The 12,926-nt window shown below is 43.9% G+C and overlaps 1 protein-coding gene across 9 annotated transcripts in view; it reads right to left on the bottom strand.

Moving 5' to 3' along the window:
- RIN2 (Ras and Rab interactor 2) overlaps positions 1-12,926 on the bottom strand; it is a 224,041-nt gene that overhangs the window by 37,272 nt on the left and 173,843 nt on the right. For 8 of the 9 annotated variants that reach the window (XM_006929986.5, XM_019826878.2, XM_019826879.3 and 5 more), the window contains 2 exons: positions 7,066-7,258; positions 2,958-3,069 (listed from right to left, as the gene is read on the bottom strand). In XM_006929986.5, the coding sequence (XP_006930048.2) occupies positions 2,958-3,069; positions 7,066-7,258 (305 nt within the window). The remainder of the gene's footprint in view (positions 1-2,957; positions 3,070-7,065; positions 7,259-12,926) is intronic. The other variant, XM_019826880.3, reaches the window with a different exon arrangement.

The following is a 12,926-nucleotide window of genomic DNA, read 5'->3' as shown; positions in this document are numbered from 1 at the left end:
TTCTACAGCACCCCCAAAATATACCTATGCCTCTACACACATACCATGACATAGACAGAAACAAAAAAATACACACATGTGCACCACAATTTAGCAAGTTAAGTAGGAAGGAACCGATTTGGGGTAGGTTAACTTCTCTGAGCCTTGGTTTTCTCCTCTGTACAGTGGACAATAATAGTACTTTCCCTGTCTCCCCAAAGGGTAGGAGTGGAAAGGGAAATTTAAAAAATGGAGTAATTCATGTGAAAGCAGTCTATACAAATATGAGCTGGTATTTATTATTAAACCATTTTGTCCAGACGTTATGACAAAATATCTATGTTTTCAGAGCAAGTCCTTCCTTTCTCAATCTACCTCCGTTCATAGAGAAGCAAGGCCCTGGCCAGGAAGGGGCCATCATGGTGAGACCAAGACCTGTGGTAATTAGTTATAGTTAGGTTAATGCTTTGCCCAGACCAGCTCTTTCAACCACTTTAAGTCCCCCAGATAGGAGTAGGGAATTGATCCGAGTCTTGACACAATAGAGAAGAAAAACCTTCAGCCAGGAGGAATCTAAGATGAACACCCAGAAAGTGGGAAAGTATAAACATTAACTGTACTTACTGTAGGGGAGCAAAGAAGGGGCTTCCAGGCTAACTTATCATGCTTCACTTTGGATATTAGAAGGGATTTAAAAACCAGTTAGATCTGGGACGCCTGAGTGGCTCAGTTGGTTAAGCATTTGACCCTTGGTTTCTGCTCAGGTCATGATTTCACGGTTCCTGAGTTTGAGCCCTATATTGGGATGTGTGCTGACAGTGCAGAGCCTACTTGGAATTCTCTCTCTCTCTGACCCTATCTCGCTTGCACACACACACACACACACACACACACACACTCTCTCTCTCTCTCTCTCTCTCTCTCTCTCTCTCTCTCTCTCTCAAAATAAATAAACTTAAAAAAAAATTAAAGGGCCCCTGGGTGACTCAGTTGGTTAAGTGTCTGACTTTGGCTCAGGTCATGATCTCCCGGTTTGTGGGTTTGAGCCCCGCGTCAGGCTCTGTGCTGACAGTTTAGAGCCTGGAGCCTGCTTCAGATTCTGTGTCTCCCTGTCTTTCTGCCCCTCCCCTGCTCACGCTTTGTCTCTCTCTGAAAAAAAATTAATAAACATTAAAAAAGATTTTTTTTAATTAAAAAAAAACAGATCTATCACTTGTTGGCAAGCTGACTTTCAAAAGCCACCTCAGCATGGCATTTCTTTACTTAATATTTAATCGTCTTTAAAATGGAGGGCTTGAAATCTATCTTGTGATTACCTCCTAATGCAAATAAACTGGTATGAACTATGCACAGGTCACTGACTGTGGAAGTCTTTCGTGGCATCAGTGCCCTTGTGAAGCCTGGAGGAAAGACATTACCAGGCTCCGGTTGACAGAAGAACCTGAGGTTGACCACAAAGAGGCTGACAGGTTTCACTTCTGCTAGAAATGTGTCCTCTAGACTTCCATTAAGGCCATTTGGCTCAGTGAGACTATGCACTCCAGGTTGAGTATAATCCCTTATTTGCCCTTAAAATGACCTCAGTACCTTTGGTTTTTCAAATGCAGAGACTGAGGCTTGCTTAGGTGTAAATCAAGAAGCAAGCAAAAATCCTAGTCTCAGTCTTAACGTTTATTTATTTTTGAGAGAGAGACAGAAAATGAGTGGGAGAGGGGCAGAGAGAGACACACACACACAGAATCTGATGCAGGCTTCAGAGCCTGAGCTGACAGCACAGAGCCCGAAGCAGGGCTTGAACCCATGAGCCGTGAGATCATGACCTGAGCCGAAGTCAGGAGACTTAACCAACTGAGCCACCCAGGCACCACTACCCCGTCACCCCCAAACCAGTTTCAGTCTAACTATTGAGAGGGTCAACAGGCTTCCAAACTTATTTCTCCTGGCCTTCACTCCTCAACTTGCTAACCTGTGATTTCAATGAAACCTTCCCCTTTGGAGCACAGATTCACTATGGATCCTTCCTTGGAAGTTGGCAATACATCAGCATTGTGTGTTCCCTTTTATGTTTAAAATGTGTCCAGGGGCACCTGGGTGGCTTAGTTGGTTAAGTGTCTGACTTCAGCTCAGGTCATGATCTCACAGTTTATGGGTTCAAGCCCTGTGTCAGGCTCTGTGCCGACAGTGTGAAGCCTGCTTGGAATTCTCTCTCTCTCTCTCTCTCTCTCTCTCTCTCTCTCTCTCTCCCTCCCTCCCTCCCTCCCTCTCTCTCCCTCTGTCTCTCTGCCACCACCCACCCCCTCCCGACTTGTGCTTTCTCTCTTTCTCAGGATTAAATAAATAAATAAATAAATAAAGTGAAACATGTCTTCCCAAGGCTTCACATTTTCAATGATTGCAGAATAGCAAAAAGAAAACCAATTCTATTGAACACCACTCTCCCTTCAAAACTTCTGCCAGTTGATTTTTTCGGAGGGCTGGATTCTGCCTCTGATTAGCTGCATTTCATAGACGACTGAACAGTGATCGTCTGAGGGAACACATCCACTCAAGGATTATTCACAAGATGTGCACACGCGTGCTGTAGCATGAGAACCCATAAAAAGGCCGAATCGCTGCAGCCTGTCCTACAGGTTAATCATCAGCAAACCTAGGAATCAAATCCATGCTCTACTTAACTGGAAGGGGGGCAAGAAAGACAACCTGCCATATGCCAGCCAGTAGGCTGCATAATTTGTACATAGGTTGTTTAATTAAACTGTTAATAGCTCTCTGATGTTATGATCACCCCAATATACTGATAAGAAAACCAAGGCTCCTAAGGTAGGCTACCTGCCCAGTCATCGAGTGAGTAAGTAACAGCACCAGGATGCAGACTCATGTCTGTCTGTCTCAAAGGGTAATCTCCTTCCACTTCCACTTGTTGGGGAGACCCGAGGCCCTCCCATCAACCAGGACTTAGCCATCAGGTGACTACTCACTGTATGTGCTTTCCTTTATGGCAAATTCCTTGAGTGGGGCTCCAAATTCACAGGGCAGGCGAAGTGAGAGGACTTTCTTCTGCATTTTGGTAGATTTACGAACCAGGAAGATCTAGCAGAGGGAAAAGAAATTCAAGCTTAGGAAATACCTGGAAGGTCAGAACGTGGACATATGATTTCCTGCGCACCTAATGTCCATGACTAGAATGCCCTTCATAATGAACATGTCCTGCAAGATTCAACCCAGAATGCTCTACTGACAGCAAAAGGAACTATCAAAGAGCATGCCCCAGATGACTTCCTTTGATAACTGGCTTCAAAAGAATCCTACTTTCCCTTTGACAGAAACTTCTCCATGAGGCTATGAGCCCCCTTGGTCTACAGAAGCATTTTCAGTTTGGTGATTGTCTTACAGCGCATGTTAAGTGTTCTCTAGCCCGTGTCTTATTTGGGCATCAAGGTTGATGACACCCAGATTCTAAACGCAGGTAACATGACTAAACCACAGGTGGTGAACTGGGAGTTCACTGACTAATCTGGTTCGTGGGTGTGTTCGTGATAGAAAATTAAATTTGTTTCTAAGAGTGAAAAAGCAGTTTTGGTTGTTTTTCACATTAAAACCAGAATTTCTAGCTTCTCTTGGAAAACAGGATGATATGGCAAGGCCAGGTATGGTGACAATTGCTGGAGATTAAAATGGCTGCCCCATTAGGGAGCAGGAAGGTGTGCTCGAGCGTCACTACAGCCAACACTGGAGCTGCAGGCCTGTTTACTCCTGACTCACCCCATTTTGTGACAGTCTCACTCCTGGTTCTAATACTGCCTTCGGATGCATGCTTTATTTTATTTATTTATTTTTAATATAATTTATTGTCAAATTGGCTAACATACAATGTGTACAGTGTGCTCTTGGTTTTGGTGGTAGATTCCTGTGATTCGTCACTTACATACAACACCCAGTGCTCATCCCAACAAGTGTCCTCCTCAATGCCCATCATCCATTTCCACCCCCCCCATCAACCCTCAGTTTGTTCTCTGTATTCAAGAGTCTTTTATGGTTTGCCTCCCTCCCTCTCTGTAACTATTTTTTCCCCTTTCCTCCCCCCCATGGTTTTCTGTTAAGTTTCTCAAGTTCCATATATGAGTGAAAACATGATATCTGTCTTTCTCTGACTTATTTCACTTAGCATAATACCCACCAGTTCCATCCACGTTGCTGCAAATGGCATGATTTCATTCTTTCTGATTGCCAAGTAGTATTCTATTGTGTATATAAACCACATCTTCTTTATCCATTCATCAGTTGATGGACATTTAGGCTCTTTCCATAATTTGGCTATTGTTGAGAGTGCTGCTATAAACATTGGGGTACAAGTGCCCCTGTGCATCAGCACTGCTCTATCCCTTGTGTAAATTCCTAGCAGTGCTATTGCTGGGTCATAGGGTAGATCTATTTTTAATTTTTTGAAGCACCTCCACACTGTTTTCCAGAGTGGTTGCACCAGTTAGCATTCCCACCAACAGTTTCAGATGCGTGCTTTAAACAAGCCCAAATCCCAGTGCTGATCTCGGGCCACCATCTTGGCTTCCAACACTGCAGAGGCAAGCATGCCATGTACTTCTATGCACTGCACAACTCCAGGGGGCACTGATTACCTAGGCTACAAATCAAATAGTGCTCCCTGGAGCATGCAGTGGGGCAGCCGGCTGAGTTCTGGTTCCCTTCTGTAGTACATGGTCCTTCTCCAAGGATTCTATCCTGTCTTATTTCTTTAGCCACTTCTTCCTCTGCATTTGGACACCATGGTCTCTGCTCCCTGACTATTATTACTATTACTATTATTATTATTATTATTATTATTATTATTATTTAACCTTATCTTCGCTTCCTTCTGTATATCTAGTCAATAGCTCCTAAGAAACTTTATCTGGGTGGCGGGTGGGGGTGGGGGTTGAGAGGGTGGCTATGGGGATTGGGTGTCTTTTAAGGAGGGAGTTGGGAAGACCTTTGAGTTCTCTCTGGTCCCCCAGCACCCATGGGGAGGCAGTCATAGAATAGAATACATGTAATAGTCACTTCTGGGAGTCAATGTTTCTGGGACACCCTAAAACTGAAACAGATATTTCCTAAACATTAGGGGGATTAAAAAAAGCCCAAAGCATGGCTGGAAGGGCGCTGATCATTGGTGGAATCGAAGTATTATTCTCTTGTGCAGCTGGGAATCTCCTTGAGCCTTGGGGTTCAGGGAGAGTACAACCTTATTTCCTGAATGTCTGCAGCTTTAGAGCAGGGGTTGGTAAAGTCGGCCTGTAGACCCAATCTATCCTGCCACCTGTTTTTGTAGATAAAGTTTTATTGAAACAAAATCCCAGTCATTCATTTATATGCTGTCGATGGGTATGTCTACACTACAAGGCAGGGGTTGCAAGAGATTGTGAGAGGTTGTGACAGACAGTATGGCCCACAAAGCCAAAAATATTTATACTCTGGCCCTTTACAGAAACTTTGCTAATTTCTATCATAGGAATAAGGGTGGCAGCACCCCAAGGACCCATGCCTCCATGGACAGACTTTCAAATGTCCTTTCCTCTCACACCTGCTTTTCCTTCTCTTCAGCATTCTTGCTCCTGGTGCACTGTGGCCTCTCCTGATCTGTGTTTCTCCTGTCCTCAGCCTGTCATCAGCCTGCCCCATCTCATCAGGCAGGTCCTGTCCAGGGATCAAGTAGGTGGACAGATAGAACATCCTGCTTGACTTGTTCCCCACAAAGTCTCAGCAGGAATGGACGTGCCCAACACTGGGAGGGAAGCTGGGCAGAGTAGGGAATTGTTGCCTAACAACAGGGCAACCTCCCTCTCCAGAATTTCGGTGCAGAAATGCAGGAGCAGACAACTCAACCTCCAAAAGAGGGGGCCCCACAGACGTAGGTCTGATCATACAGACCCAGATTACAGGCAACAACCTGGTGCGCTGGCCAAGGAATTTTCCACAAAGATGATCAACTATCGCGCCTAGTCACCCTGAGCATGTTCCAACAGTCCCGTCTGTTTCTGTCTGTTGAAACAAAGACTCACTTAGAGGTCAAAAAATGGTAACAGACAGGCTCTTGCTGATAGGAAACTCAAAAGTTTGTTTTTGTGCTCAATTGCTACAATATTGTCAACCAGCTACCATGGAGTTTTTTTTCTTGCTTCTCCATATATTTCCTAGTTTCTATCTCTTGTCATGAGTTGTTCCAAGTCTTACTTTATCTGTGACTTATTGTATTTACCCTTTTTTGGGAAGTAGACATTGTACACAGATGACCTCCAATATAATCTCTGTGATGGTGGAAACATCCTATATTCTGCACCATCCTATATGGTAGCCTCCAGCCATCTGTGGCTAGTGAGCACTTAAAATGTGGCTAGTGCAACTGAGCAACTGAGTTTTTAAATTTAATTTTATTTTATTAATGTAAAGTTAAACAGCCACACAGGGCAAGTGGCAACCACATTGAACAGCACCAGACACACCAATCACCAAGTGATATTTTGGGGGGAACCACTATAGAGTCATGGAGTGGTCTTGATTAAGAGATTGGTATTGGGTAGGAAGTAGCAGAAGAAACATAATTGGACAGTGAGCCCCATGAGAAGCCACTGAGGAAGCCCAAAGAGAAAGAGAATTACACATCAGCAGCCAGAGTAGGCAAGTCTATGGACACAGAACTTTTGAACTTTGGGTCCCAAGTTGGATGGCTAGGTCCTGGCAGGGTTCCCAGGCTCAGAATGAAAACAGCAGGGGCAACTGAAGACCCTATAACCAGGCTCATTCTCAGTGTTGAGGCCCAAGAAGTCAGCCCAGATGCCCTGTTATCCTGCTGAGTCCTAGACTTCCCTGGGTAACTGAGCTGATGAAGACAGAAAGACAAACCATGAAGGGGCTCTTTTCCTTGGAGCTGCCTCCATACTTTCCACAATCTCCTTGCATTGCAACCCAGGTATGCACCAGACACCATGCTCCATAAAGCCTGGGAAAGAACTTTCTGGAACTCCAAGTCTTTCTCTTTAAGAAAGCAGCAGCCCTGCTTGTCTCAAACTGTTTCCTTGAGATTCTGAGTCTTACCCCTGGCGGTTGGGACCGAAGGACTTCGGCTGCCCCCTCCTCACTCAGACTCAGCTGCAGCCATATTGGGTGGGTGTGGAGAAGCCGGTCCAAAATGCTGAGTCTGTTGGAGAGGCTGTCATAGCCAGAGTCCCAGGGACAAGTCTTCACATCCTTTTCTTCAGAATAGCCATTGTCCTTGTGTCTTACCATGCTAGGAGAAAGAGAATTGGCAGGTGTCAAATGGCTGCTGCCCTGTTTCTCTGCCAAGGAGACCATTGTGCAGTCTCTAGGCTATGCCTGTCGTAGCACATACCCCATCTTTTCATCTCCACCTCACGTGTCTTCCTTCCAGCCTGAAAGCTTTCTGAGGGCAGATGCCATATTAGCTTTCACTCCGTATCTACAGTATTAAACAGAATACTCAACAGATCCAACAGACCTTCTATTTCTAACACAGTTTTCAAAAGCTTCTAAACATCCTGAATGCTGTTGGGTCTGTCTTCTGGCATAAACCATTTCACAATTTGAGCGCAGAACCCTCAATGCTAAATTTCATATGGTAGCATGAGGTCCTAAGGCCCCAAAAGATTTATCATAAGCACAAGCATGACATGCTCTAAAAGCACAGACAAAAATGGGGTGCCTGGGCAGCTCAGTTGATTAAGCATCCAACTTTGGTTCAGATCATGATCTCATGGTTTGTGAGTTTGAGTCCCGCATCGGGCTCTGTGCTGACACCTTGGAGCCTGGAGCCTGCTTTGAATTCTGTGTCTCCCTCTCTCTCTGCCCCTCCCCTGTTTGTGCGCTCTCTCTCTCTCTCTCTCTCTCAAAAATAAACATTAAAAAAATTTAAAAGCAAAGATAAAACATTCACACTCACTCATGCACACTCATTTTCCACCCGAATGAATTGGATGTCATTTCTTTTCACACATCTAGGCATTTTTATTACTAATATTATTTGTAATAAAACTTCACAGTTGACGAATGCTGTGCTATTCATAAAATTATTCATACTAACATTATTCATAATTGCCATAAAGTGGAAACGGACCAAATTTCCATCAACTAATGAATGGAGAAATAAAATGTGGTATATCCATACAATGGAATTTTATTCAGCCATAATATTCATTCTTTTTTATGAATGGAGTACTGATCCACGCTCCAAAATGGAATGAACTGTGAAGACTTCATGCTAAGTGAAAGAAGCTAGACACAAATACGGTACGATTCCATTTATACAAAATATCTAGACTAGACAAAAATAGAGAAACGGAAAGATTAGTGTTGCCTGGGATTGGGGGCAGGAATGGGATGGGTAGTGATTGCTAATAGGTATGGAGTTTCTTTCTGAAGTAAAGAAAATGTTCTGGACCAAGATGTATGGATGACTGTACAACTTTGTGAATATGCTGAAAACCACTGAATTATACACTTTAAAGTATGATATGTGAATGAAATCTCAATAAAAAGATGTCATATTGATTTCCATAGTTGCCTTGAGCCCCAACACTAATCCTGTGACTGAGTGTTTAATCCCCATGTTATGAATGAGAAAACAGAGGCCCATCCAAGAAGGTATTGGGCTGTCCAGAGTTATAAACTGCCATGAAATGGCAGAGCCAGAAATTCAAGAGGTCTGGTGTTCCTCCAACTTTGCAGGTAACAAGTAAGATCATGAACACAGGAGAACTTTATCTATGTGGTTTCTACTGTCTGCCATCCCTTTACAAAAATTCTGTCATTTCCTGTAAAACAGCCCCAAAAGGCAGGTACCAGGAATCCAGTGTTTTTAAATAAAGGGGACAGGGAAGCCCAGACAGCTTGAGTAACTTGTACAAGGCAAGGATATGCCTCTGAGAGTGAGAAGGTAGAAATTCCAATCCAAGGGTGCTTGGCTCTGGGCTCTCTTTCCCTCTATCACGCCCTGCCTCTCAATGAGCTGGTCATCAACACCAGTCTAGGAGTGGCCAGTGGAAAATATCAGAGCTGATCACTCACATTTTAAGGGCCAAATTCAGGTTGGGGTTCAAATGGTCTTCAAACATCTAAACCCCAAGAAACCTAAATGTGTGGCCTGAATGAAGTCTTCAACATTGCGAATGATGGAGATAAAGCCACATTGTAGGCAAGAGTGAAAAAATGTTTAAAAAAAATGTGCTTTTTTGGGCATACCACTCCTAAGAGGCAGGATTGAATATAGAAGAAGCCAACCTAAGGCAATCATTTTGGGGTGAGCAGGCTCAGTAACATACCCACAAGGACAGCGTGTGGGCTGGCCAGAGACTGCCATCCTAATGTCTTCTCTGCACATTCTTGACTTTGTACAGATCTAAAGAATATCATACTTCCATTCAAGATTTACATTTTGTTTCCCCAGAAAGTTTTCCTATACCTTTGCTACAACTTTCCAGATGGGAGAGTATGGGCCAAAAAAGAGCAATTTCCCATTCTGCAAATGCCATTTCAGGGCCTCCAGGTATTTTGAAGTGAATCTTTGCAGCTATAAGAACACCCTCTTCAAAATGAAGCTGGTGTTAAAATTCCTTTCACATGAGGTAAATGAGGCCACTTTAGAGCAGAGATTCTCAACGCTGGCTGAATATTAAAATCGCCTGGGGAGCTTCAACATGTTTTGATGGCCAGACTGCACCCCAGATCAAATAAATCAGACCTTTTGGGGTGGAACCCAGGAATCACAATTTAAAAAATTTCCCCAGGCAAACCCAACTTGCAGGCAAGTTTACAACCACGGCATTGGATTGGCACTGGAGCCTAAGAGAGAAATCTCCTAGGGTTTGTAAAGCTACAGATTCCTGGTTCCAGCCCCAGAGGGTCTGATTCTGTAGCCTGGGGGCTAGAGCTCTGCATTTCTAACAAGCTTCAGGAGACACTGATGCTGCAGTCTGAGGAACACTTGCTTGAGACCTAAGAGCAAAATGTGCACTTGAACCCAGATCAATTAGGTGGGGTGGGTTTTTGGGGGAGGGGGGACTGGGGTTTGGAGGAGGGTGGTAACATGCCACTGAAAGAATTCTCCAAACCCAAATAAACCCTACATCCCTGCCATCTCGGGTTGGCAATATTTTACCAAGAGCAAATTTCTACAATCTCTAGCACGGCAATCCTAACGCTCACATGTGCTGTGAGTAAATATGTTGGTGCTTCTATCTTCCTTAGAAGGGCACATCCTGTGATACCTCAGCTGTTCAAGAAGCTAAAGAGCCTTTGTTTTGACAACCAACCTCAGCCTAAAAATCTAGGGCCCAGTCAGGAAGACAGTGAATAAGATTCATGGGGCTTCATAAAGGAGCAACCATTAATTAGATCTTGTCTTTGCCTATGACTAAGCTAACACTTTTCTTTAACAGCCTTTTGAGATTTATAGTATATTATTATAAAACAGGTTGAAAGAGGGGCGCCTGGGTGGCTCAGTTGGTTAAGTGTCCAACTCTTGATTTCATCTTACGGTTCATGGGTTCAAGCCCCACGTTGGGGTCTACATTGACAGCACAGAGCCTGCTTGGAATGTTCTCTCTGCCGCTCCCCTGCTCTCTTTTTCTCTCAAAATAAAAATAAATAAACTTAAAAAAATAAGAGAGATTAAAAGAAAGAAAGAAAAAAAGACATTAGCTTTTATCAGAGACAACCTTTAGGGAAGAACTAATGTGGGAAATGTTGAATCTGCACTGCACACTGTTGGTGTCCTGCCCAGTCCCCCTTTACAAGACCAGGTACCCATGTCCCTGCTGCCATGAGCACTGGCTGCCAAAAGCTCACAGCTTTCTCCCTTCTTCTGGGCATACCCAGAAAGTCACTTCCTCCTCAGGGAGAGACGCTCTGCTAATGACATGCTGATGCAGGTCATAGAGGAATGGCCTTCTTGCCTGTAGGCGGGACAACTCTGGGGTTGCTATTCATGTTGCAGAACTCCCTGTGGGATCAGGCTGAGGCTACACTCCAGCTGCCCCCATATCTTTGCCTGGTTTGCTGCTCGTCCCAGACTGCACCCCTCACTCCTTCACAGGCTGCTCCTGAGACCCTGTCTCAATAAATCACAACACAAGAATCTGCATCTCAGGCTCTGCTTTTAGGAAATTCAGTCTGAAACAGAAACCGAAGATATGAATAGAAACTACTGATTCCTAAAACAGATGTCTGCCTGCATGTATCAGGGGTGGGGGTAGGGGTAAGGGGTGGGTGGGGAGGTGGCAAAGAATGAACGGTTTATAAAAGATAAACCAGTATGATATAATCCAGGAGATTCTCATATGGCATGGTCATGGTGGGATGGCCAGCAAACAAGACCCACCTCCCCTTTTGAGCTTTGTCTTTCTAATCTGCAAGTGGTAAATAACCTCTCCATCACAGTATAGGTATAAAACTGATGCTAACATCAGTAGGTGAAAGATTATTAGGGGACAGAACATTCACAGTCCTAAAATATCACCCCACAGGTTACTTATCATGAAGAGGAAAGGTACTCTGACAATAGAGAAATCTGGGAGACACCGTCTTTAAAAGAATTTTTTTTTTAACTTTTATTTATTTTTTGAGACACACAGAGAGACAGAGCATGAGCTGGGGAGGGGCAGAGAGAGAGGGAGTCACAGAATCTGATGCAGGCTCCAGGCTCTGAGCTGTCATCACAGAGCCTGATGCAGGGCTCAAACTCACGGACTCATGGACCACGGACGTGAGCCGAAGTCGGACGCTTAACCGACTGAGTCACCCAAGCACCCCTGGGAGACACCATCTTAATCAAGTGATCATCATGAACACCTCCAGCAATGAGACACCTGACATCATGTGCCTCAGATGTGATACTCTGAGAAGGTACAGTACCCCCTGGGTCATCTCCCTGCCCCCAAATGTGTTCAGAATCTACACAAGAGAAAATTATCAGACAAATCCAAAGTCAGGGACTTTCTTCAAAACCACTGGCCTAAACTCCTCAAAATATCAATGTCACAAAAAAATTTTTTTTAAAGACTGTGGGATTATTATAAATAAAAGGAGAATAAAGGGACATGATAACTACTGAGTACACAGAATTGATCACATATGGCATCAATAAAAAACAGCTATAAAGAACAACTGGAGATATTTGAATAAGGGTATATAACAGATAATATTGTATTAATGTTTAATTTCCCGACTGTGGTAATTTTATTTATGTAGGAAAATGTTCTTGCTCTTAAGAGATGCAAACTGCAGAATTTAGGGTCAAAGCATGAAAATTTTGGAAAGTAAGTGTCAAATGGTCAGCACCCCATTCCCCTCCAAAAAAGGGGGGGGGGATATAGAAATAAGGAAATTGTGACAAAATTTCAATAATTGGTGCATTCAGGTGAACAATAACTATTCTTGCCTATAATGTTTGAAATTTCTCAAAATAATAGATTAGGGAAAATATCTACCATCTCCCTGGGATTTTGAGTATAAAATTCATGTATTCAACTCTTACTACTATTTCCAAACATCTAGGCTTGCTTTCACGGGGAGAGAGATCTCAGGTATGGATTCAGACCCACAGCCACGTGTGAAAATACTGGGCAAACCCCAGAATGCCCCACAAACGTAAGGTGCCTCTGGCGGCAGAGAACAAACTCTGGGAAACTCCTATACTATATCTGCCCTCAATCCAACTGACTGGGACCTCATGGTTCTTAAGCAGCCCAGTGGATATTACACCCACTTGGGAGACAGGACTCTCCAGCACTAGCTACATTGTGGTCACACCCAATTTAAAGCTCTTCTGAGTGTGGGATGAGAGCGCCTTTCTACTTGGCTGTATTCCCTTCATTCCCAGGGCCAAGTGTTAGTAACCTAGACAGGAGCAAGAATAAATGACTCCAGAAAGCACATTCTAACGT

The sequence above is a fragment of the Felis catus genome, chromosome A3 (assembly GCF_018350175.1).
Source record: "Felis catus isolate Fca126 chromosome A3, F.catus_Fca126_mat1.0, whole genome shotgun sequence".
In the NCBI taxonomy this organism is placed as follows: domain Eukaryota; kingdom Metazoa; phylum Chordata; class Mammalia; order Carnivora; family Felidae; genus Felis; species Felis catus.
Note: the sequence above shows the minus strand (reverse complement) of the source record. Positions and strands in the feature narration are given on the sequence as shown.